Genomic DNA, 24,565 nt, shown 5'->3' on the forward strand with positions numbered 1-24,565 from the left:
GCATCTCCGTGGAGAGGGCGCGAGAGCGCCGTCTCAACATTGAGGGCCGCAACCTCAACCCCGACTTGGACGTGGTGGCACCCAAGCCTCCGGTGAACGCCCGGATACAGTCGGGTGCTCCGGTGGCTGGAGTGGGCTGCGCAGCGCTTGCAGATCACCTCCGCGCCGTGGCATAACCATCCAAGTTCCGCCCGCACCTGCCGGAGAAGTATGACGGTACCACTAACCCATCGGAATTCCTGCAGGTGTACGTTACTGCCATCACAGCAGCTGGTGGTAACGGCGCCGTCATGGTGAGCTACTTTCATGTATCCTTGACTGGGCCAGCCCGGACTTGGCTCATGAACCTTACTCTTGGGACGATCCAGTCCTGAGAGGAGCTCTGTGCGAGGTTCACTACTAACTTCGCTAGTGCGTACCAGCAGCATGGTGTGGAGGCTCACCTCCACGCTGTGAGGCAGAAACCCGGGGAGACGCTCCGGGCCTTCATCTCGTGCTTCACCAAGGTACGGGGTACCATTCCTCGTATCTCCGATGCATCTATTATCACTGCTTTCCGACAGGGGGTACGTGACGAGAAGATGCTCGAGAAGCTGGCGACGCACGAGGTGGAAAGCGTCACCACACTTTTCTCCCTGGCAGACAAGTGTGCCAGGGCCGCTGAGGGCCGTGCATGGCACTCAGCTCCCCAAGATGGAGATGCCAAGGCTGGTGGCTCTGCTGCTACCGCTCAGGGCAGTGGCAAGAAGAAGAAGAACAAGAACCGGAGTCACGGGGAGTCGCAGCCTGGCGGACCAGCCGTCGCCGTAGCGGCACCAGCTGCAGCGGCAGCGGCTGGGGGCCAGAATGCACATGGCAAACACCCTCGCCCACAAGGTGGCAGCGGAGGTTTATGCCCAGTGCATCCCACCGCTCGCCACAGCGCCGCTGACTGCCGCGAGATCCAGAAGCTGGCGAAGCGGGTCAGCGGGCGGCGTGAGCAGTCCTCTAAGGACGGCTCACCCCCTCCTCGCCAGCGGCCCGGCAAGGAGAAGGCCTCCGACAGCGGGGTCGCGGCCAGGGAGAAGGAGCTGGGGTACCAATCCCCCGCTCGGGAGCTGAAGGGCGTGTACCACGACGACAACTCCGACTCCGACAGCGGAGACCGCCGCAAGAAGCTGTACATAATGTATGGTGGAAGCTGAGAGCTTGTCTCCCGGCGGGACGTGAAGACCCTTCGCCGAGAAGTCCTTTCGGCGAGGCCGGGGGTCCCGAAGGCGGCGCCGCACCAAAGGTGAATGAACACCACCATCTCTTTCGGGCCATCCGACTGCCCGGAGAATATGGCTGGGGTCGGTGTACTACCTCTAGTCACCGCCCCTGTCATATCCAACGTGAGGCTTTATCACGTGCTGATCGACGGTGGAGCCGGCCTCAACGTCATCAGCTATGCAGCATTCAAGCAGCTGCAGATCCCGGAGTCCAAGCTGACTCCCTCACGCCCATTCTCCGGAGTGGGCCCACACCCGGTGTTCCCCCTGGGGAGCATCACACTGCTGGTCACGTTCGGGACCGAGGAGAACTTCCGCACAGAGAGCGTTTAGTTCGATGTAGCGGAGGTGAACCTCTCTTTCAACGCCATCATTGGCCGGCCGGCTCTCTATCGCTTCATGGCCACTGCCCATTACGGGTACTTGGTCTTGAAGATGCCTTCCCCTGCCGGTGTCCTCACCGTGTGGGGCGACCGCACCGCTGCCGTCGCTGCAGTTGAGAGGCTGCATGCTCTGGCGGCAGAGGCTGCACGTTCCGAGGAGGACCCATCCCCCTCGCACCTAGGGTTCAGCCGTCTGATCCGGACGATGTTCCCGTGAAGACTTTGCAGATCGGAGCGGACTCCACCAGGACCACCCGCATCGCGGGGAACCTGGAGGAGAAATAGGAAGATGCGCTCATCGCTTTCCTCCGGGCAAACGTGGACGTGTTCGCCTGGGAACCGTCACAGATGCCCGGGATCCCCAGGGAAGTGATTGATCACAATCTGAGGATCTACCCTAACGCCACGCCGGTGCGCCAGAAGCCTCGGAAGCAGTCCGTGGAGCGGCAGAACTTCATCCGTGAAGAGGTCCGCAAGCTCCTACACGCTGGCTTCATCGAGGAGGTCCACAACCCCGAGTGGTTGGCCAATCCGGTCGTCGTCCCAAAGGCCAACGGGAAGCTTCGGATGTGCATCGACTACACCAGCCTCAACAAGGCATGTCCTAGAGACCCCTATCCTCTTCCACGTATCGATCAGATCGTGGACTCCACCTCCGGGTGTGACCTTTTGTCTTTCCTAGATGCATACTCTAGTTTCCACCAGATTCAGATGTCTAGAGAGGATAGGAAGCATACCGCTTTTGTAACAGTAGATGGGCTTTATTGCTATATTGTTATGCCATATGGTCTGAGGAATGCCTTACCCACGTTTGTACGAGCTATGAACAAAACCTTCTGCAATCTAATTAGAGATATTGTTGAGGTGTATGTCGATGACATTGTGGTCAAGACTAAGGTAGGGTCAACACTAGTTGAGGACCTGTCCCTCGTCTTCGACCGGCTGTGTGCCACGCGCACGAAGCTGAATCCCGAGAAGTGTATCTTCGGCGTCTCGGCGAGGAAGCTGCTGGGTTTCCTGGTCTCACATCGAGGCATCGAGGCAAACCCAGCCAAGATCAAGGCGATCGAAGCAATGAGGCCTCCTGGCCGCATCAAGGATGTCCAGAAGCTTACTGGATACCTCGCCGCTCTTAGCCACTTCATATCGAGGCTAGCCGAGAGGGCCCTCCCCTTCTTCAAACTATTGAGGAGGTCCGGTCCATTTTCTTGGACCGAAGAGGCTGAACAAGCCTTCCAGGAACTGAAGCGGCATCTCACCTCACTGCCAGTATTGGTGGCTCCAGAGCCGGGTGAGACGTTATTTCTGTATCTTGCTGCGTCTTCGGAGGTGGTCAGCATGGTGCTGGTCGCCGAGAGGACGGAGCAAACTCGCCAGGGGGACACCAGAGTCTCCCCGGTCAAGGATGGTGAGCCGGACCCCGGACACAGGGCCCCGTCAGCCTCACCTCTGCCTGAAGCTCCGGAACCCGGACAAGGGGGTCCGGAGGAGCCACGTCCCAGTGGGAACCCAGAACCGCTGGGGGCCCAAGGACCTGACAAAGCGGACAAGGGCGAGCCGGACCCGGTCACTAGGGTCCGGACCATCCAAAAGCCAGTCTACTACGTCAGTGAAGTCCTCCACGAGGCGAAGGCCAGGTATCTTGAGACGCATAAGCTCATCTATGTGATACTTATTGCGTCCAGGAAACTGCGCCACTACTTCCATGCACACCGAGTTGTCGTAGTAACCTCTTACCCGCTAAGAGCGATCCTGCACAACTCTAACGCCACGGGCAATATCACCAAGTGGGCAGCAAAGCTGGCTGAGTTCCAATTGGACTTCCAGCCTCGCCATGCAGTCAAGAGCCAGATCCTGGCCGACTTCATAGTGGAATGAACTCCTTCCCCAAGCAATTCTGGGGGTCCGGACTTCAACGCCGGACCCCCGGAGCCGGAAGTCAGGACACCAGTCTTCACCGAGCCCCACTGGACACTCTTCTTCGACGGGTCCGCTCGCGAGAAGTGGGTTGGAGCTGGTGTGGTCCTCATCGACCCAAACGGAGATCAGCTGAAGTACATGGTGCACCTTGAGTTCAAGGCCACCAACAACATGGCGGAGTACGAAGCCCTGATCTTTGGCCTGACACAAGCCCTCTCTCTGGGGGTCCGGCAGCTTCTGGTGAAGGGGGATTCTCAGCTAATCATCAAGCAGGTCCGAGGGGATTGCAGTTGCAACAATCCCCAGCTCGCGGCATACCTCATCCACGTGAGGAAGCTCGAGAAGGACTTCGACGCCTTGGAACTACAACATGTTCCCCGCGAACTCAACTCAGCAGCAGATGATCTCTCCGCGAGAGCATCTACCTGGGCATCCGTGCCCGAGGGCATCTTCGAAAGATGGCTGCTGAGACCTACCGCCCAGCCTGCCGAGCTGGGTGAAGGGGATCAAGCTATCACCTCGAAGCTAGCGGTCCCGGCGGCATTACACCTATGGTGCCCGACCTGGGCTGTGTGCTCTGTTGAGGATCCTGGAGACCTCATAGAGCCACCCCCACCTGCTCAGGGAGCTCCCGATGCATGGATCTCCGAGATCCGGGGCTACCTGAGAGACAATATCCTTCCTGACGACGATGTGTCCGCTGAGCGCATAGTGCGATTGGCTAAGCGCTACGCGGTGGTAGAAGGGGATCTCTACCGCCGTGGCGCCAATGGTGTCCTCATGCAGTACATTTCCCAGGGAGAGGGCCTCGAGTTGCTCGCGGAGATCCATGGAGGCGAGTGTGGAAGTCATTCCTCATCTCGCACGCTTGTTGGCAAGGCCTTTCGACATGGTTTCTACTGGCCGACAGCGCTCCAAGATGCGGCTGAGCTGGTGAAGTCCTGCAAAGCATGCCAGTTCCATGCAAAGCAAATACACACACTGGCACAAGCTCTGCAAATGATTCCGCCCTCATGGCCATTTGCCGTGTGGGGTGTAGATATCCTGGGGCCATTCCCCCGGGCCGTCGGCGGGTACCGGTTCCTCTACGTCGCCATCAACAAGTTCACGAAGTGGCCGGAGGTTACCCCTGTGGTGAATATCACTAAAAAGTCAGCAGTCGCATTCCTCAAGTCCATTGTGTGCAGATTTGGCGTCCCAAACCGCATCATTGCGGACAACGGGACCCAATTCAAAAGCAGACTCTTCCAGGAGTACTGCGAGGACATCGGCATCCAGCTATGCTTTGCGTCTGTGGCACATCCCCGCAGCAATGGACAGGTTGAGAGAGCCAATGCAGAGATCCTCAGGGGACTCAAGACCCACACCTACAACTGCTTGAAGAAGCATGGTGCCAAATGGGTTGATGAGCTTCTGAGCGTACTATGGGGCAACCGGACGACACCCAACCGAGCCACCGGGGAGACTCCATTCTTCCTGGTCTACGGGGCTGAAGCATGCCTTCCCCCAGAAATTCACCTGGGCTCGCCACGGGTCCAGGCTTTTAACGAGTCCATGCAGGAGCAGCTGTGGCGTGATGACGTGGACTTCGTTGACGAACGAAGGTGGCGAGTAGCAATCCGAAATGCACGCTACAACCAGGCGCTCCGGCGCTATCATCAACGGTTCGTGCACAGTAGGGAGCTCCGGGCTGGCGACCTCGTCCTCAGACGGATCCTGAACCGAGCGGGGCTCCACAAACTCTCCCCCAGCTGGGAGGGGCCCTTCAAGGTTATAGAAGTATGCCGGCCCGGATGCGTTCGCCTGGCCACAGAAGATGGAGTGCCGCTGCCCAACCCATGGAACATAGAGCATCTGCGTAAGTTTTACACCTAGGCGGAGCAGGGAAATAAACTTTTCCTTTGTAATAAGATAGAGTTAGCGTGCGGCCCAGAGCGGTTGGGGTCCATCCTCGTAAACCCGACCTCTGGCATCCATCGCACTGTCAACTAACGCGTCGTTCAGAGCGGTAGAGGTCCGACCTCGTAAACCCGGCCTCTGGCACCCATCACGCAAGCCATGTACATCAAGTTGCAAAGGAAAGATTTTTCCCAGTTCTGTCTTTGTGTCAAAATTTAATTTCGCATTCTGATTCTCGAGATTTTACTTTTCTAACCCCTGCGCGGACTTCCACTCTTGTCGCTACAACTAAGATCTGTATTGAGTTGCTGGACTGCCGTACAGATACCGGACCATCTTGCTGCTGGGGAGGGGTCCGGGCCCCTAGGGACCTGCTCTGGAGAGGGGGTGCTTGTGTTCCTGGGGTGGTCCGGAGTCCTGTGTAGCCGCTTAGCCGGTTCCGTGCTCAAAAGCCTACACACTCCACCGCCCTGTAACAAGTGCTCTAGTACCTGGAGCCGGGTAATTAGGGGCTCAGACCTCATTCTAGCTCAAGAGTTGGCTTCCTAAATCCTATACGGCATGTCCAGCTCCATATCTCAAAGGACCGAGTACGACAGAGTGACCTCACCCACTACTGGGAAGGTTCTGGAGCATTGGAGCCAGGTCCGGAAAAGTCGTGTTGTTTCCTGGAGTGGTGCGAAGCCCTGCGTAGCGCCTTAGCCTGGTTCCGCACCCTAAGCCTACACACTCCACCACTCTATAACAAACACTGAATTGCCCGGACCTGTGCATCTAGAGCCCCGGACCTTGTACTAGCCTGGGGGCCGGTCCAGAATAGGTCCCGCGGGCCTGCTACTAAGCTGTAACTTTGAAGTGGTACACAGGCTAAACTTTGACTGGTGGTAGCCAGCCTCAACCATTGAGCCTATCTACCAGGGGGTCCCAGCGTCCGCTTCAAAAGTTTCATACAGATCAAGTTCCAGTCTCGGTGGTAGACAGACTCAAAACAACTGAGTCTATCTCCCAGGGGGCCCGGAGCATTCGCTTTGACCCAGACGTCACGGATCGATTCTGCATGCGTCAAGCAGCTAAGTTGCAGTATCATTACTACTATATAAGCGAATTTGATTCCCCTCTTTCTAGTTCTTTCGACTACACAGGAAATAAGACGCTTGCTCGGCTTGCAAACTATGCTACACCTATGCCCAAGGATGCTTCCCCAACCTCATACGGGGGTCCGGGATGTCTTCTACGGCTCGGGTGGCAGATAGGTCCAAACAACTGCACCTACTTGCCAAGGGGCCAGGGCGCCGGGGTACTGCATACCGCAATCAGAGCAATTGACAAGCAGCTAAGTTGAAATTTTCCTCTATTTAAAAATTTCAACTATTACAGTACAATGTTTTGTTACATAACTCAAAAAACAAAGCAAAGGTACAATGTGCAGCTTAGGGATCGGCAGGCTCCCGCTTAAAGTAGGCGGCGACGAAGTCGACGACCTCTCGCACGCTGTCCCGAGCGGCGGCCTCCGTCTCCGCCAGAGGACCATTGAGCACCGGGGCTAGCGAGATGGCCGGGTCGTGGCTCCGGAGGCACGTCAGAATGTGCTCCGCCACCATTCGGATCAGCTCGTGGCCCTCGACCTCAAGCTGGCCAGCAAGGACCGGCTCCAGACGCCGGAGCCTATCCGAAGCGGAGTTCAGCACCGAAAGGGCATCAACTATCGATGCTGGCGCCTCTGCCACTTGGATTGGGCTCATTCCAAATGGCACCAGTGCTAAACTCGCTTCATTCGCCCAGTCGGCGATCCGCTGGACCCCCAGGCGCTGATCCTCCTACAGCTTCTGGACTGCCTCCCGGACCGCCTCCTGGATCCGGCTGTCCAGAGCTGCCTTGGCTGCTTCCACCTCGCGGAGCCTCTCCTCGAGCTCTGCCGTCTTCTTCTCCGCCGACTCCTTCCGCTTCTTGAGGGAGTCGCGCTGCCGCTCAAGCTGCTTCTCCATACTGGTGGTGAGGGATTCCCGCCTATCGAGGGACTTCCTATCGTCCTCCAGCTCCTGCTCAGCAATGGCCAGCTTGCTGGCCCTCTCCTCCAGCTCCTTCCGCCATCCAGCCAGGGTCCCAGAGAGCCCGTCCAGCTCCTGCTTGCGGATCTCGAGGCCCTGGCTGCGGGCCTCGAGCTCGGACTGCTGGGTAGCGAGCCGGGTCTCAAGATCGGCCCGCTGAGCCGCGAAGCCGACAACCTCCAGGGCAAAAGCCTCCTTCCACTGCGCCAGGGCTTTCTCCCGGTTCGACACTGCGAACTCCCGGTCAAACACCTTCCGAAGGTTGACTCGGTAGGCCTCTTGGTCGGCCTTGAGTTTGGAGCGAGCTTCTGCAGCATGGGAGGCTTCAGCCTTCGTGTGCGCTTCCAGGCGGGTGTGCCAGTCGGAGAGGCGCTGGCGTTCGCTTTCCAGGGCAGCCCACTACCGCCGGAAGGCCGCCTCGGCGGAAGAGGTTGCCTCCACTATCGACCTCCGGACCTGGTCCAGCACCTGGGGAAGGGGAGTCGCTTCCTCCTCCGGGGGTTGGAGCTGCAGGAGCTGCCTGCCAAAGACCACCTCCAACTCCTCCTCTGCAACAGGACCGAGGTGGGAGCTTCCGATGACGACATCGGAGCCTAAGTAGCCGTTGTACTCGCCGCGGCTGCGCCCAGCACCGCCGTCTCCGCCGCCGCCGCGTTGGGTGCGGCTGCGCCCAGCACCGACGCCTCCGCCGCCTCCGCGTCGGGAGCGGCTGCGCCCAGCACCGGCGCCTCCGCCGCCGCTGCGTCGGGTGCGGCTGGGCCCAGCACCGGAGCCTCCACCGCCGCTGCGTCGGGTGCGGCTGCGCCCAGCACCGGCGCCTCCGCCGCCACTTCGTCGGGTGCGGCTGCGCCCAGCACCGGCGCCACCGCCGCCACTGCGTATGCCGCGCCCGTCCCCGCCACATCGGGTACCACCGGGATAGCAGAGGCCGCTGCGTCGGGTGCGGCTGCGCCCAGCGTCCACGGAGGCCCGACGACTGCTTCTGCTACTGCCGCTACTCCTGTGGCCGCTCCTGCTACTGCTGCTGATGCTGTTGCTCCCGTGGCTACCGCTGCTGCTGTTGCTGCCGGGGGGAGGTGTCTCTCGGCGGTGATGGTGGCGGCGCGTCCACTTCGGAGGTCCCGCGATGGCCGGGGGCTCGGGAGCTGCCCTGGCCCGTGTCCTCAGCGAACCTCTGGCGCTTCGCGGTGGGCTCCCCAACTAGGGTCCCGTCGCCCCGCTGCAACCTGCGCCGGCCCGCATCCCCCGACGACGCACCGGAGCTGCTCCGGGCCTGGCTGGGACCGCTCGTGGTGGCGCTACCAGCCGCGGCCTGCTTGCCCTTCGCGGTGGGGCCGGACCCCACGATGCTCGACACGGCTTGATCCCCGGACGCACCAGGGATCCGGACCCCACGGTTCGGGTCACCTCCGGTCTGGCGTGCAGCCAGCAAACCGTCATCAAGAGTTGGTAGGGTGGCCAGCACTGCGGTCCTCAGGCGCGTGTCCTCGCAGAGGGGGACAACCCCCTGGGGAAGGATCAGGTTCTCCGGGATGAAGGCGTCCCCCGTCACCGCCCGCACTAGGACCTCCAAGGCTTCCTGGGTCGGATCACTCCCCTCTCCGTGGTGGGTCCTACTGCAGTCGTTGAGGCCGGTGAAGCTCCAAGCAGGGCGCGGCCGCTGCTTCAGGGGGGCGATCCGGCGCTGCAGGAAATCTCCGAGCACGTGCCACGAGGTGAGGCCGCTCTCCGCCAGCGAACTGATCTTGCCCAGCACGGAGTCGAACTCCGGCTGCAGGGACGGCTTGGCCCTCCAGGATGCTCGGTCGGTGGCGGGTCCCTCGGTTGGCAAGGCGAGGCGCTCGTTGGCTTCGGTGGTGACGATCACCCAATATTTGCGCCACTCCTCCCACTTCCCGCCAGTAAGGCCGGGAATGTAAGGCATCAGCGGGTTGCTCCTTGTCTGGAAATAATACGCCCCCACCTCATCCTTCGCCCTCCCGGACTTCACCAGTATGAAGAAATAGCGGAAGAGGATGACGCAGGGCCGCACTCCCACGAACATCTCGCATAAATGCACGAAGATGGACGTCAGGAGGAGGGAGTGGGGCGTAAGGTGCTGAAGTTGGAGGCCGAAGTCTTCCTACAGCAATAGCAGGAACGAAGATATCGGCAGCCCCATGCCGGTGGAAATGTGCGAGGTGAATAGCACAAATTCCCCGGCGCGGAGGTTGCCAAGGGGAACCGAGCCTACTCGAATCCCCCAAGCGGTCTCCTGAGCACTCCATCCAAGTAGGCGGCGCACCGTGCTCAGCTCCTCTTCGGACTGGAAATGGCGGGGATGAGCAAGGGATGCCATTTCTCTGTGGAGGTGGGGAGAAAGCCGTGCGGGGGAGCAAGGGGCAAGGAAGCTCGAAGGCAAAGGGGCGCAAGGGTTGGAAGGAAGAAGGCGAATGCGGGAAAGTAACCGCGGTATGCGGTTCACCCCATTATAAAGCCTGACTCAACCGGCGCGCCCCGGAACCGTCGCTGGAACTCAAGCGACGCCCACACCTAGTGTTGACCGCCCAGTCCCTGACAAGGGGGCCCAGGCCCACCTGTCTGGGGGGGGGGCAGGTAACATACAAAGGTGTGAAAAGGCGGGATTTGAACCGTCGCCCGCACGCAGAGCGAGGCGGAAGCTGGGCTGACATGCGCGTATTAAGCGCTGGCGTGGCCAAGCTTTTCGGGAACTGCGCCGGTGGTAAATATCTCGTTTACTCCGGCCGCAACAATGCCGAGCGTCGTGCGCATGACTAGGTGAACCACTATGCGTGGGTCCATGAGTCAGTAAACCGTTGCAATGTGATGAGGCAACAAAAACCCGATGGACGGTCAAGGCCGGAAGAGACTCCTGCAGTAAGAGGCTTCAAGTTATGCAAAGCCGAATCACAGTAGTGGCCCCACCTGCGGGTTCGTACCTCCCCCGAGGCGGGCCCGGGGGCCACTGTCGGTACCCTGTAGCAGGGATACTCACTTCTACTGCAGAAAGGCAAGGCCCGCGTAGTTATCCGTAACCACGCGGTAAAGGGCGGAGCAGCCGGGCCCCACGGTCCGACTCTTACCTCATCGAACCAGCGGCCCCGGGCCAGCTCCCCGCTCGGGGACGGGTCCGGAGATGCCACGTGTCCCTAAGGAAAGGAAGCTCCGAGCTGCCAGCCGGGGCCTCGAACCCCCCATAGGGGTCCGGGACCTCCCGCGCCCATCCGGACCTCCCGTGCGGTAGAACCAACATACCGCCGGGGGGTCCGGAGCCGCCACGTGTCCCGGAGGCACGGGCGCGGGCTCATGCGCGAGCCTTCCGCTGGAAGACTCGCCCTCCCATCGCATTCAATGCTGGTGGTTGAGGCGTGCTCTGCCGCCGCGCCACGCGGGGCAGCCTTTGTCAGGCCTCACTGTGTACTGCATATTACCAAGATACACAGTGCAGCCGCACCCGCGCAGAGCCCGTCTGCTGCATTAATTGGATATGATGGCACGACACTTTTCCATCATGCCGCCTACGCCGCAAGCTACACGGCCGGTCGGCTACGTGGCAGGCAACGCCGCTAGCTACGCCTGACGCCGTTCCGACAAGACAGCGCCTGGACACGCTGAACGGGGGATTCCTGGAGCAGGCAAGGAAATCCAGAAGTGTGATCTCCTTCGTCTGCGACGCCATAATGTATGAACAGTATGTTATTTTATACTACATCGTTGGGCCTACTTGTCGGGGACCCAACAGCCATGTACGCGCCTCCCTTGAGATATAAAAGGGGAGCGCTCGCTGTACACAATAAGCCCCCCAGATCACACACTCAGGCTCGCTCAAGCTCTCGCAGACTCTCTCGAGGCAAGGCAATACAACACATAGTGGACGTAGGGTATTATGCTCCGGCGGTCCGAACCACTCTAAACCCTTGGTGTTCATCGTGTTCTTGAACGAGATCGAACTGGTCACTAGCTAACTCCCGAGTACTCACCCTCTAGGCTTAGGCGGGTGCATTCCGCCACCCGGCTGTGGTTTGCCACACCACGACAAGCAGCTTACAATTTCCTGTCTAGAGAAGGCACAGGACCTAACTACCAGAAGCACAAGAGCCTGCTGAGTATTTTTTTTCTAAAACTATCTGAACAAAAAAAAAACATACAATCATCATGTCATTATATCTGTTGCGGAGGGACTTTCAGCTTTTCAAGAGATGAATGAGAATGTTATTGCCACGAGTTCCCTCTTGTATTCTTCCATATGCTGAATCAACCTCCAGGTATCGCCAACTACAAAGCCATTATCTAAAAACAAAAGATCGCCAACTTCAAAGCACCTGAACGCACAGTGGAACAAGTAATACAAATAGACAATTAAGCAGCATTTATTGGGTGATGCGATTGTTGTAGGAAGATTGGAAGTAATAATATCCACAGCGTCAACTGACAAGTGAAACAAATTGGAAATTTCGAAACTGGAATCATGGTCTTTTGCACTTGCTGAATCAACTCCTTGAATCGGCGGACTGACCGACGGGATGGCATCTGCTAGACCGCCGTACTCTGGCTTAATCGATCGATCCTTGCATTCAAGTGGAGGAGATTAAGAGATCTTTAGATGAACTGAATTTTTGGACCGAGTCCGAGCTTGACTGGGAATCTATCGCGTCGTTCGAGTCTGACTAGGAATCTGTCGCGTGCTCCGCGGTTCCGTTGCCCAAGCTGATGGAATTCCGGGATCTTCACCTGCAGACTCCGAATCCGAGACACGCTCCAGCCTCCAGGTCTCCGTGACGCCGGCTAGGGGGGCTACAAATCTCAACACCGTGCCACCGTCGTCTCGATCTCGACTTGTTCCTCGCCGCAATCTATCAGAATTCAGAACCTTTTTTTAAAAAAAAAAGCATACACCGTCTTCATCTTGCACGATGGCTGCCAGGCACTGCCTGTCCCGGGCAGACTTCCAGCCGGAGCTCCTGGGCCTCGTCGTCGGGCGGCTCCCTCTAGCTGACCGCGTTCGGTTTGGAGCAGTCTGCCGCCCGTGGCGCCGCGCTGCTCGGCAGGAGCCCCTGCCCCCTCCGCTCCCGTGGCTGAACCTCCCCGACGGCACCTTCCTCAGCGTCCCAGGCGGCGAAATCCACCGCATGCCCGTGCCGGAGGACGCCGTCTGCCACGGCTCCGTGGGGAGCTGGCTCTTCCTCAGGCGCCCCGGCGGCGAGTTCTCGCTGGCGAACCCTTTATCCGGAGACGCGGTGCGGCTCCCTGAGCAATACGATCCCGATCTGCCGGGATACCCGATCTCCTTCAAGCCGGTGCTGGTCTCCACTCTCCACCCAGGAGGACCTGTCGCCAGATTCCCCTTTCGCTGTACTGACCATTACCAGCTGTTTGGAGGCTGCAACTTCTTTCTGCCGGCCCCGGGATACCAGTGCCATCACATACACAGTTCCCGATCGCGAGCACATATACGATGTTGGGTTCTTTGATGGGAAGCTGTAGCTGCTGTATGCTCTCTCACTCAGCAAGCTCTACGCCATTGATACCGGTTCGAGCTCCAAAGGCGAGCCAACTGCAAGAGACCCACACATAGAACGCATAGCCGACGCCGCCGATGATAATCCGGGGTTCATGTGCCGGTCCATTGCCGGCGAGAACCACATCTGCGTGTACTGGAGCTACCTCGCTGAATCCAGTGGCAAGCTGCTGCAGGTAAGGCGACTGATCGGATGCTTGTCCACCCTGCCGGACAAAGAGAGGGTGAAGCACAGCCGCACCCTCTCGTTTGAAGTCTTTGAGGCCGACCTGAGCGCCGATTCCCGTGTCAGGTGGAGGAGGGTCGGCGATCTGGGAGGCCGGGCGCTCTTCGTGAGCAGGCAGTCGTCGAGATCCCTCCCGGCTTCCGAGTGTGGAGCTCGGGAGGACTGCATCTACTTCGTGTGCGACTACGACGACGACGACGCCGCCGCGCCGGATCCGACCCGCGACTGCGGCGTGTTCGACATGAGGAGCGGGGTGATCACGCCTCTGCTGCCGGATACTGTGGTGGTGCGGCCACAAGGATGCAAAGGGCGCCCGGCATGGTTTTTTCCTACTAAAACCATATGATTTTCGCTCTTTTTTTGTGAGAAAAACGCCATGTGATTCACCTTTCTAGCATGTAGCATTTTCTTTTCCACAGCTCTCATGCTTGTATGTGTTGTATATCGATCAGCAGTCGGAGTTTTAGATATGCCTCCAAAATAAGTAGCATCCATGTCTTGCTTCATGTGGGAAGTTCGGGCAGCTTCTACTTCATCCATCCCATAATAGATTCAAACTTTGAATTTTTTAAACCTATGATTAATCTTGTATAATATAAACTTTTTCTTGAAAAAATAATATAATTAGATTTGTGATTAAAAGGATGCCTATAATTTTGTAGACTATCCAAAGTCTCCAAACAAAATGAGTGCTTCCTGCTTTGGATCCGTAGTGGGCAGCGGACATCTGGATAAGTGGAGAAGTGGTGCATGCTGGAGGACAACGCTGCGCTTGACAGCGTGGTTGCCACGCCGTGCCTGCTGGAAAATTCATTTGTGCCAACAGTCTGATCGTAGTTCAGAAAATTCAGTAGTTCCACTTGTTGGCCATAGTATTGATCTTGTGACTGATTGTCTGCTCCTTTTCTTATTCAGTTATTCACAAAATGTGTAGCTGTTAGTTTACCCATCTCAGCTGAAAAACCCAGGACAATGTGCTTAATCATCTCATTGTTTTTACTTGTTCCCTTGTGAATCCAGCTGCCCTGTTCTGGTGTTGGTGTATCCTGACTGTTGAATAACAAGATCAGGTCATCTGACAACAAACATCGCAGGTCATCTGTTGAGAAATCGGAAGGCCTACTACTTCAGGTAGAATGACTTGAGAATCGGCTTGTCTTCTTTTGTTCAGATAGCTTCAGAAAACTCAGAAGCTTTCCTGTTTCTTGTAGTTGGTTTGATGCATTCTGCTGACCGGAAACAGTTTGAACTGATCATTTAATTTCAGGGCTAACAAAATGCTGAAAGCATTCTGTAGTATTAGATACATTTGCATCTCTATTGGGTGACAACAAGAGTATGTGTTTTTGGCTTACTCTGTGCTGAAAATTTACATTGTTTATGTGCTGAACCTTGCGGTGCACCAGACCAGTTCGCAGTTGTGGCGGCTGGGTGTGCATGTTTTCATATGGCAGCAGACATGTTTTTCCTATGATTGACAGTATGTGATTCCCGGTTGGGTTGTGCCCCGCTTCTTTCATTCCCTTCAGTGTATGTCAGGCCCTTTGTTCTGTCCCCGCAACCTCCCTGTCTCCAGCTGCTATTGTCGGATTCCCGTCAGAGTTGCCATGCTGCTTTGTTCAGTCTCAGGTTTTGTTTTGCAGGTTTATTACTGCTTTCTTTTTCTAAGTATAGAGCTAAACCGAGTTGTGCGAATGGCTGTAACCCATCACGTAGCAGCCAAATTTGCACTTCACATATCAAGTTATCAACCGAGTTTGGATGAGAAAGAAAAAGATGACATGAACCAAGTAGCTCTTCATGACACTTTCATGTGCTTTTGCTCTGCAGTACAAGCGAAAGCATCCAAAGATCTTCACGACTTCCTATGATATGTCAAAACAATTACACGTCTGCTCGTAGCTGCCGCGCAATTAAAGGCTCCAGAAGAACAACAAAAACTACAGAGCTACGCACGAAACCACCTGGAACCAGTTACTACCGCACGATCACACATCGTCTCCGTCAACTCCGGCGTCGCCCTGGCGCGGCCGGCAGCGGCGGCCGGCGACGCCCTCGTTGGCGTCCACGCAGGCGTCGATCCACTCGCTGTAGACGTCGACGGGCTCCGTCAGGGCGTTGGCGCGGGTGGCGTAGCTCTCCTGGCAGATGCGGCACGACGCCCTGGCGAACCCGCGCTTGAGGACGATGAGGCACCCGACGGCGTCGGGCTGGCCGCAGAACGGGCAGGCGAACACCGTGTCCAGCTTCGGCGCCTTCTTGGGCGCCGCCACCGGCTTCCTCGACTTCCTCTTCCCCATGGCCGGTGGTCTGACCACGGATCTTGCGCCGGCGACGAAGCGAGTTTGCAGCAGGCAAGGGGGGCAGGAGTGGATGCAACGGGCAACGTTGGATTAGGATCCATGGACGCGGTGGTGGCTATATATATGGACTGGAGCGGCACGGTATGTAGCATCCGGACTCGACGTGCGTGCGCTCCACGCTGCCAGAATCGGAGTCCGATGCTGCCATGGTAGTAGTTTTAAAAATACCGTAGGCTGTAGCATGAAGGCGTTAAAAACCCACCTCTTATTATTCTGATTGTATAAAGGCATCACGTGCTTTTCAAAACTTTCAGATAATCAATTAACTAAGTTTTTTTATTTTTGCTAAACTGAGTCATGCAAGTACAAGAGCAAAAATCCAGAATAAAAAATGCCAACTTGTGTCCTGGAATCTGATTTTCAATCTTCAACTGCGAAATCGGATAAATAAAGCTGAGCAAATTTGGCTCTTAAAGTTATTTTTTATTTTGTGAGAATTAAAAATATTCAAATTTAAACTAAAAATTTTATAAGTAATTCCTTTTAAATAAAAAATAAATTGGTCATAATTTTTTTTTTAAAAAATATAATCTATCTATTAGCACGATACTTATCAGTTATTCAGATCCAAATTTTTATATTCATAATATTTGATTGCTTGTATTTATGTCTATTATTTTTTAATAACTAAGATTTAAATATAGCAATAATAGATACTTTCTCCATCCCATAAAACAAGTCATTCTGGAAATCCTAGGACAAATCTACTACTAAGGGTGTGTTTAGTTCCCATAAAATTTCCAAACTTTCCATCACATCCATCACATCTCCTATCACATCGAAACATTAAATATAGCAAATAACCCATGCATGGAGTACTAAATGTAGTTAAATAAAAAAACTAATTGCATAGTTTTGATGTACGTTGCGAGACGAATCTTTTGAGCCTAATTAGGTCATGGCAGGATAATATTTACCATAAACAAACGAAAAATGCTACAGTATACTATAATAACTGATATAACTTTTTATCCCCTTTTCCCCTCGTCTAAACACAGCCTACGTCTACCTCTCCCGTGAATCTGCCTCCCCGTGGTTCTGCCCACCGTTCCTAAACGCGCCTCCCGTTTTTCTCCTTTTCCTTCCCCGTCCGCCCGGTCCCCACGCCTCTCGACGGTTCCTCACATGCGCACCAAGGCACCCGTCCTGCGCCTCCCCGCGCGCCCCCACTCTCGTGACCTCGCCGACGCCGTTACGCCAGAGCGCGTTTCCCCCACGGCCCCGCGCGCTCGCGACCTCGCCGGCCTCCTGCGCCTCCCCGCGCACCCTCACTCTCGCAACCTCGCCGACGCCGTTACGCGGCTTACACCAGAGCGCGCTCCCTGTACGCCGACCCCGCGCGCTCGCGACCTCGCCGGCCCGCGCGCCAGTCATCCCCCCTCACGCCTTCGTCTCGCCGCTGGAACCGCCACCACGACGCCGGACGCCGCGGTTCTACGCATCGCCGCCGCCGCCGCTGCCGCCGTCGTGCGCCGGCCCCACGGGCTTGCGGGCCGCTCTGACCTGCGACCCTACGCGTCCTGTTGTCGCGTCCCTCTCCCATCCGCAACGCCGCCGCCAGTCTTCCTCGACGGAACAGACTTCTCGCCGCCACTTTCCCGGTCAGATTTCGGCCGCCACGATGCATCCCTGCTGCAAGTAAGGTACAAAACGGAACCCTCTCCCTATCCTCTTTCGTTACCCCCACTCCCCCCGTTCTCCCGTGCCTGGAATCGCCGGGAATCATGCCAACAGTGGTCGCCGGCCACCATGCTGTGTTCTTTGAGCTTTTGTAGTTTTTTTCCTGAAGAGACATGTAATTCCTGCAGGGTTGGACCGTTGCTTGGCTTCTAGATGCAAGAAACGCTTGCGTTATGAGTAAAGCAAACACTTGCAGTTCGATTGGTGAGTAGAACAGTAAATAATTTGGTGTGGGTATGGTGCGGTTCTCAGACCGTTAGCAGGTTGACTCATGTGTGAAATCTTGGGGCATGTTCCCAGCGCGTCGCCTCCCGACGATCTGCTCCGGCTCGAGGCCCTCTCCGTCGGCTCCAAGTTCAAACAATTGAGTTCATCCCTGTGGCCGGTTCTGATTGCTGAGACTGGGGCGAAACTCGTTGGTGCCAGATCACAACGATATGCCTCATAATTTCGAGCCCATCTTTTATAGTTATCTCTGTCTTGTGCTGCCTGCTAGATCTACAATGTCTGCAAGTATCTTGATCAACAGCTGGGTTTCTGTCGTATTCTTAAATGGAAATTGTGCATGCATTTTAACCATAGACAAAAATGAGTTTTCCAACTTCCTGAATTTGTTCTCATTTCTTAGAGTTAATCGAGGGCTGAGTAAATGGAGTAAGGGTCTATACAAAAGATCAATGAATGACTACACATTCGTTCCTTAAGAATATGATTTGTAGAAAAGTAAGCCATTGATAGAAAGACCAATAGTCAAGAATTCTACTGGTTTAGGATAGGTTGACAATCAGAGCAAGAACCAGTACAAGCATGTCACATCTTTTTATGCTGTCCAAAGTATGGGAATTTCTTGTGCCACTACCTTTTTAGTCTGACTCATCATGTTCAAATTATTTTTAGGATTATGAGTTCCTCACTTTGCATTTCTGCTAATAGCCTCATGAAAAGAGAATTCTATAAAACTAAAAGAGATGTTACTGATGCTTCGGTGAGAGTGAAAGCAAATTTGAATCAAAACATTGTTAATGATAAAAAACATATAAATACTATAGTATGTATCACTGCCAATAGCTGGAGTATCTGTCTATCACTCAGTTGTGGTATTAAAATGGACAATATCTTCATACCCCGTTTTCCCTTCAACCTTGCTGGTAAATTTCCTAGGAACCTGTTATGTATCATTTAAAATTTTCAACAGACGCTCGGTATTGAAACAAACCTATAAGTCAATCCTATGCCAATGCATGGTTTCCATACTTAATAAGATTTTCTTTATCAGTCAAGAAATCGTGGTTTGTGTCCAGCTTCCAGAACTTTCAATATATCACATAGAAATACTCATATGAGAAATACCTACAGGGAAAAAAATCAATAAGTTCAATGTTGCGCATTCCTAAAAATTAGCTGCACTTGTCATAGAGGGCCACAGAAAAGTATATGCACAGAAAGGTGCTAAAGTGTTTATATTTGATTCGAATGTATCACCTTAAAATTTTATTGATATCTTCATCATCAGCATGCCTGCACTGAGTAGATTTCCATGCTTTAGCTTCCTAAGTGATAAATGACCACTTCCAATTTGATTCAAGCAATAGAATACCCTATATACGATAGTCTTCAATGCTATACTTTGCAGAATTCTTTTTTTACTCCCACTCCATTATGTTGATCGCGATTTGTATAGGTAGCGATAATCCTGGTGAGTGCATGCATCAACAGAACATGAGTGACATGGCTGGTTCCCCAGATGGACTTGATCTTGATGAGAATAGTGATTGGTTGCATACCAATGACTCCTACGTACGGGGAACTCGACATGAGGGTACTACATCGACGCCGACAGGTAAACAGCGGGTGATGTTGCATTTATTAGATATACGGTGGGTCAATACAAATTATTGTTATACATTGCTTTCTCAAGATCGTGCTGCCGATCGAGATTCCGTTGCTGTCTTGACCAATGTGGACTCACAAGATATCCCAGGTTAGTGATTTGGTTAAAATTTACATATTCCTGTTAAGCATGCACTACATTGAGTGGCCAAATATATTATGTTCGCACTCTACTTTTCAGTGGCATGTATATGAGAAAGCAAGTAGTGTAGTGCATAAAAAGTAAAATATCACAGCCAAGAAAGCAAGCCCGATCCCAGTCCAGTTGCTCAATCGATAACAAGAAATAGAAGCATCCTATTTCTTGTACTAGCAAATTGCATGATGTGATATGTGATTTTTGGAGATTATCCTCTGGGGATGTCTATTGATACAACACGTCCAGTGCTGTTGCACAATTTCACCTATAGAACAATTTCAATCCAGTCTAGATTGCTAGGTAATTGTTGCAATTTAAGGAATAATTTATCTACAATTTGTATTGCGCTGAGTATATTGGTTGTTCTATTTACAATGTAGGGGCTGAGAATGTACCCAATTCACCGTCAGCAAACAATAATAATAAGCAACGTAAGCGGGAAAGAGAAAGAGCAAGGTATGCTGCAATGTCTCAGGAAGAGAAGAATGCAAAAAAAACCTGAGGAGACGTGAAGCACATAAAAAGAAAACGGTGTTGGATAACATGCTTTTTGTTTCCTTTCCTTTTTGCTTTTACCTGTTTTAGGTTTGGAGTTATTCAATTCATGTTCTTGTATGGAAGTAACAGCACAATGGAGATAAAAGCTCTTTTAACTTATTGTGTGTTATGATAGTAATAAAATGGCTCATATGTAGGAACTGTTTACATGTTCTGTTGCCGTGGTTGTATCAGCAATAAAATGGTTTCTTTTCCTTATGCTGGATTAAGTTTTGGTTGCATGCTAATTTGTGGGGAATCTGATGCCGATCATAAGCCCCTTAGCATCATTTTCACCTCCAAATTTAGGGTATTTTGTGCTATAGGCCCTTCGTCTCAGTTGGATGTCACTCATTCGTTTCTTTGTAATTAGTTCATCTCCACTTTCATCTATGACCGCTTCATTTATTTCTTGACCATCTAGATATTTTGCTCGCACCATGAGTCAGAACTTCATCATTGATATATTGACGTCGAACTTGAATTCTTATAAAAAATTACTTCCTGCGGACGTAAAATATTATCTTAGCCGCATCGTAGGAAGAGAGATAAAATAGTATATAGTGTACATTTGTTTGAATATTTAGTTGACCTTGGTAACAATGCTGAATATTTGTTGGTAGATTTGCATCTTTTTATAATTAAATTTTTAGCTCAGACTGTTGGTATCCAGTTGATTGTTTGATTTGCATCATGATTTGTTCCTGTATACTAAAAAATCGACTCCCGTAGCAACGCACGGGCATTCAACTAGTTAACAAGAAGGTAAAATGCTGCCCCTATATTATATCAATTTGGCACTAATTAATTATTGCATGCACATGCACTTTCTAAATAGGATAGGGTGATTTATTTTTTGGGACAAAATTTGAATCCTAGAGTGACTTGTTTTTTGGGAATAGATAAATATTCAGCAATCGAAGTTGCCTGCTGCCTTCTGGTGCATTAGAGACCAGCTCGTTGCCACAGGCTCTCAGCACCATCGTCCGTCCGGCTGCGACGGACCCATGGCAAATTAGATAGTTTTCACATGACTGTCAGTAAGTATGCAGTTGTTGGTTGGGGTGTATTGTCGAATTCCCGTCAGAGTTGTCATGTTGCTCCGTTCAGTTTCAGGTTTCGTTTCCATGTTTTTTCCTGCACATATCAATTATCAACCGAGTTTTGACCTCATCACTAGGCTACCATATTTGCTCTGCGCATACCAACCGAGTTTGGATGAGGAAGAAAAGAGACATGAAACAAGTAGCTTTTCATGACACACTCGTGTGCTCTTGCTCTGCAATTTAAGCAGAACCATCTAATCATGTCCACAACCTGATATAACCTGTCAAAACAATTTCATGTCTGTTCCTGCCCTGCAATTCCGGGCTCCAAATAAAAGAACGGCAATAACTACCATCCTATGACTGAAACCAGCGAAAACTAGCAAGTACAGCACGATCACACGTCGTCTTCGTGGACTCCGGCGTCGGCCAGGCGCTGGTGCCGTAGCTCTCCTGGCCCGTTCAGGATCCTGGTGCGGTGGTGCTGCCGTCGTTCCACGCTGCCAGGATCTGAGTCCGATCCTGCTGCGGGCCCCACGCGCCGCGGTTGGAGCGCCACGTCAGCGCCTCCCGATACTGGCCCCACCTGTCAGTTGCAGTGGTACATGCAGCAAGCCACCCGGCGCCGAGGCCACCGCCTTAAAATTCCCCGCCGAGCCGCCTCGGCGCCCAAACGTAACCGTCGCAACGAACCTGCTCTGCTCCGCACGCTCCTCCTCCGCACCCTTCCCCTTCCCCTCGCAGCAGCGCGCAAGGAACCAGGAGAAGCCTCTCGCCAGCCGACCAGATGGCCGCCGCCGCCGGGCCGGCGGCCGACGCGATGCAGAAGTTCCCCGACGGGGCGCACGTGCGGCTGCGGAGCCGCGTGCACGGCGGGTACCTCCACGCCGACGAGGACGGGGCGGGCATCTCCCTGCGCTGGCTCCGCCGCAGGTCGGCGAACGCGGCGTGGCGGGTGCAGCGCATCCTGCACGACGGCACCAACTGCGTCCTCCTCCACAGCGCCGCCTACGGCCGGTACCTCGCGGCCTCGCCCGACCCGGCGCCGCCGGGGCACCGCGGCCACCGCGTCGTCCAGGGGGACTACGGCGAGGAGGAGGGCGTGGACCCCGTCCTCTGGAAGCCCGTGGGCTCGGGGCACGCCGGCTACGTCCTGCTGCGCCACGTCTCCTACCGCCTCCTCCGCGCCAACGGCAGGTACCGCCGCTGGCACGCCGGCGTCTCCGTCGACGACTTCGACAACCAGAGCACGATGATGCATTGGAAGGTCGAGGTCATCCCCCCGAGACCCGGGCCGCCGGTCCTCGTACCTCCACCTCGGGTGAGCTCGCCGTCCTTCCCATAAAGGCACTCCTCGCATTGATTTGGGGGGAGCGCAGGGTATCTTGATGTTTCTTGCACTCCGGGGCTGGATGTTTCTTGTTCGCGTCGATTTTCCAAGAACTGCCAAATGTGATGTTTGCATTCTCTTGGGATCAAATTTGTGCCAAGATTACCCACTTCTCTCGTTGAATTTTTGGAATCCTGTAGGTCCTGCTCGAATTGAGCAACAGAGTTTCTGGGTTCTTGAATCCTTGCTCCCCTGCATTTGGTTTGCTTTTCGGAGGAATTCTTGACGAAATTAGTCCTTTTCGACTTCCCATTACGTTATCTGAGAACCTACTCAACAATGATTTCTTTAGAATTTCTGTCCCTCATATGTTGATCTGTCAGATTAAGGTGTGTTGTATATTCGAACCATTTCAGAGCTACTTTTCGTAGTTTTCAGTTCTTGGTCATTTCTTGCCAGATCATAGTTTAGGCTGTTTCTGAACCAAATTAGCCATTCAGAATTGCCTGTTTCTGAACCAAATCAGCCATTCAGAATTGCCTGTTTCTGAAATCAGAACCAGTGTTGTCTACTTGCTAAGGTTTCCTAAACACGAGTGTTCCATTATAACAGATTAATCGAGAAGGCTTCCGCGGCCTGTTCCTCCTGCGCGAGCCCGCGATGCTTCAGCGAACGATCCGGTACGTGGAGGCGGACAATCAAGGCAACTTCAACCTGAACCCGAACGGCTGGGCCACGTTCCAGTTCCATGGCCGGTCCATGTTCAACCTGAGATGGGAGGTGGCGACCCATCTGGGCCTTGCGCTCTTCTTCTTCCGCGTCATTGTGTGCGTCCGAGCCGGCCAGTACGGGCAGCCGACCCCGCTGGTCATCGACTTGCCTCGCAACGAGGAGACCTTGGACGTCGTCGCCGTCATTGCCGATACACCAGGTGAGACATCAGTCTTTGCGTTTTTCAGTGGTGCCATGGTGACAGATGTTCAGTAGATCATACTGACGAGATAGAAACCGTAGATTGGATAGTGTGTAGCATCGCTGACAGTAATTCTGAAGTTCTGAATCTGCTGTGTAAGGAGATCAGTAAATAGTTGCTGCATGTAATGTTCTTTTTCCAGGTTTTTGTATTATCCAAGCGTGTTAAGGTGTTCTTATTTAATTTTTTTTGCTGTACTTAGTTTGGTTTGGACAATCTGAAAATGATGTAGGTAAGCAGGTTGAATGAAAATAATACAGGGATTATCTTATACTTGCCTTTACAGTGACTGTTAGTTCTGCTGTCTTTCTGACAGATTATTAGAAATGCAATGCTGAAAAAGTTGATCCCCATGACATGCTGTATTGCTGTCTAACTGCCTCATTGTCTTATCTGTGTCCCCTTTGTTTAATTTCAGCCGCTCAGGCGTTGAGGTACCCAGATGTTGATGCACACTGAGGGTAGATGATGGCAGGACTCCTGACAACCACCTCGCAATTCATCTCTTCAGAATTCCAATGTACCACTGAGTCTGATACAACACGAGAATCGGCTGTAAATTTTTGGTAGTTAGGTTTGATCCAGCCTCCTAACAGGAAGCAGTTTGTACTGATCTTTCAGTTTCACAACTCACAAACTGCGGATCTTTTTTTTACAGTGGCAGTAGTAGTAGTCACAAGCTTCATCTCTATGACTATTGCCTGATAGCAAGAATGGATGTTGCTTTTTGTACCTGCCCTTTTGATAGATTTCAGTAAATGTCAGGTTTCTCTGTTACACCATTCGTCCACTGGAACCCTGCCTCTGCATTTGGCAACTGTCAGGTTTCAGTCACGAATGGAAATATTACATCCTTGATATGCTGATTGCTGAAACTCTTCTGTCAACTCACCGATTCATATATTTTCAGAAAATGAACAGAACATTGCACAACAGGTGATCTAGACGGATTTAGAAGTACAGTGTCTCTTTTTTCTTTTCAGATCAAGTCGTACAGAAGACGATGTAGTTCTGCACAAAATTGCACCTCATATTCACATGTAACGAAGGTCGGTTGCATTTGGCTTGATCGCCGTCTGGGATCACTACTGCCGGAGATCAGCCATTTCGTTTCACCACGAGCACGATGCCATCGATAATACAGACGCTTGCAGTATAGTGGAGTTTCGTGTCCAGGACAGGGATTCAAACAGAGACTTCTGATCAGGACTTCAGGAGTTTCGAAGCAGCACATTGGCTTTTCGATCCATCCAAGTTCTGACGAATTACGCGGGGATTCTTTTTCCGATTCCCACCACAACGCCGTCAACAACCGTCTGCGCGTCGCGTCGGGATTGCAGCCTGAGCAGTGAGCACCGAGGTG

At 53.4% G+C, this 24,565-nt stretch overlaps 4 protein-coding genes across 8 annotated transcripts; 3 read left to right on the forward strand and 1 right to left on the reverse strand.

Annotated features, from left to right (window-relative positions):
• The first annotated feature begins 12,413 nt into the window (after positions 1–12,413).
• Positions 12,414–14,178, forward strand: LOC120701801. Its single transcript, XM_039985616.1, has 3 exons — positions 12,414–12,803; positions 12,985–13,565; positions 14,160–14,178. The coding sequence occupies exons 1-3, from the start codon at positions 12,414–12,416 to the stop codon at positions 14,176–14,178; spliced, it is 990 nt and encodes a 329-aa protein (XP_039841550.1).
• Positions 14,179–15,101: 923 nt separating this feature from the next.
• On the reverse strand, positions 15,102–15,588 carry LOC120705009 (transcription elongation factor 1 homolog). The gene has a single exon (XM_039989556.1). The coding sequence runs from the start codon at positions 15,542–15,544 to the stop codon at positions 15,233–15,235; it is 312 nt and encodes a 103-aa protein (XP_039845490.1). The 5' UTR covers positions 15,545–15,588; the 3' UTR covers positions 15,102–15,232.
• Positions 15,589–16,705: 1,117 nt separating this feature from the next.
• Positions 16,706–20,072, forward strand: LOC120702701. 5 transcript variants are annotated; one of them, XM_039986603.1, is made up of 5 exons: positions 16,706–17,250; positions 17,416–17,706; positions 18,969–19,127; positions 19,206–19,268; positions 19,697–20,072. In XM_039986603.1, the coding sequence occupies exons 2-5, from the start codon at positions 17,559–17,561 to the stop codon at positions 19,816–19,818; spliced, it is 492 nt and encodes a 163-aa protein (XP_039842537.1). In that variant the 5' UTR covers positions 16,706–17,250; positions 17,416–17,558; the 3' UTR covers positions 19,819–20,072. The 5 variants fall into 5 exon arrangements, 2 of the variants coding, with proteins under 2 accessions (XP_039842537.1, XP_039842536.1); XR_005686507.1 differs by having other exon boundaries at positions 16,708–17,250; positions 17,416–17,491; positions 17,588–19,127; XR_005686508.1 differs by having other exon boundaries at positions 17,416–17,491; positions 17,588–17,706; positions 18,969–20,072.
• A 1,614-nt stretch (positions 20,073–21,686) lies between these two features.
• LOC120701802 lies at positions 21,687–24,027 on the forward strand. The gene is made up of 3 exons (XM_039985617.1): positions 21,687–22,220; positions 22,842–23,160; positions 23,621–24,027. The coding sequence occupies exons 1-3, from the start codon at positions 21,687–21,689 to the stop codon at positions 23,659–23,661; spliced, it is 894 nt and encodes a 297-aa protein (XP_039841551.1). The 3' UTR covers positions 23,662–24,027.
• Positions 24,028–24,565: the final 538 nt, after the last annotated feature.

Source organism: Panicum virgatum, chromosome 4K (assembly GCF_016808335.1).
Source record: "Panicum virgatum strain AP13 chromosome 4K, P.virgatum_v5, whole genome shotgun sequence".
Lineage (NCBI taxonomy): Eukaryota > Viridiplantae > Streptophyta > Magnoliopsida > Poales > Poaceae > Panicum > Panicum virgatum.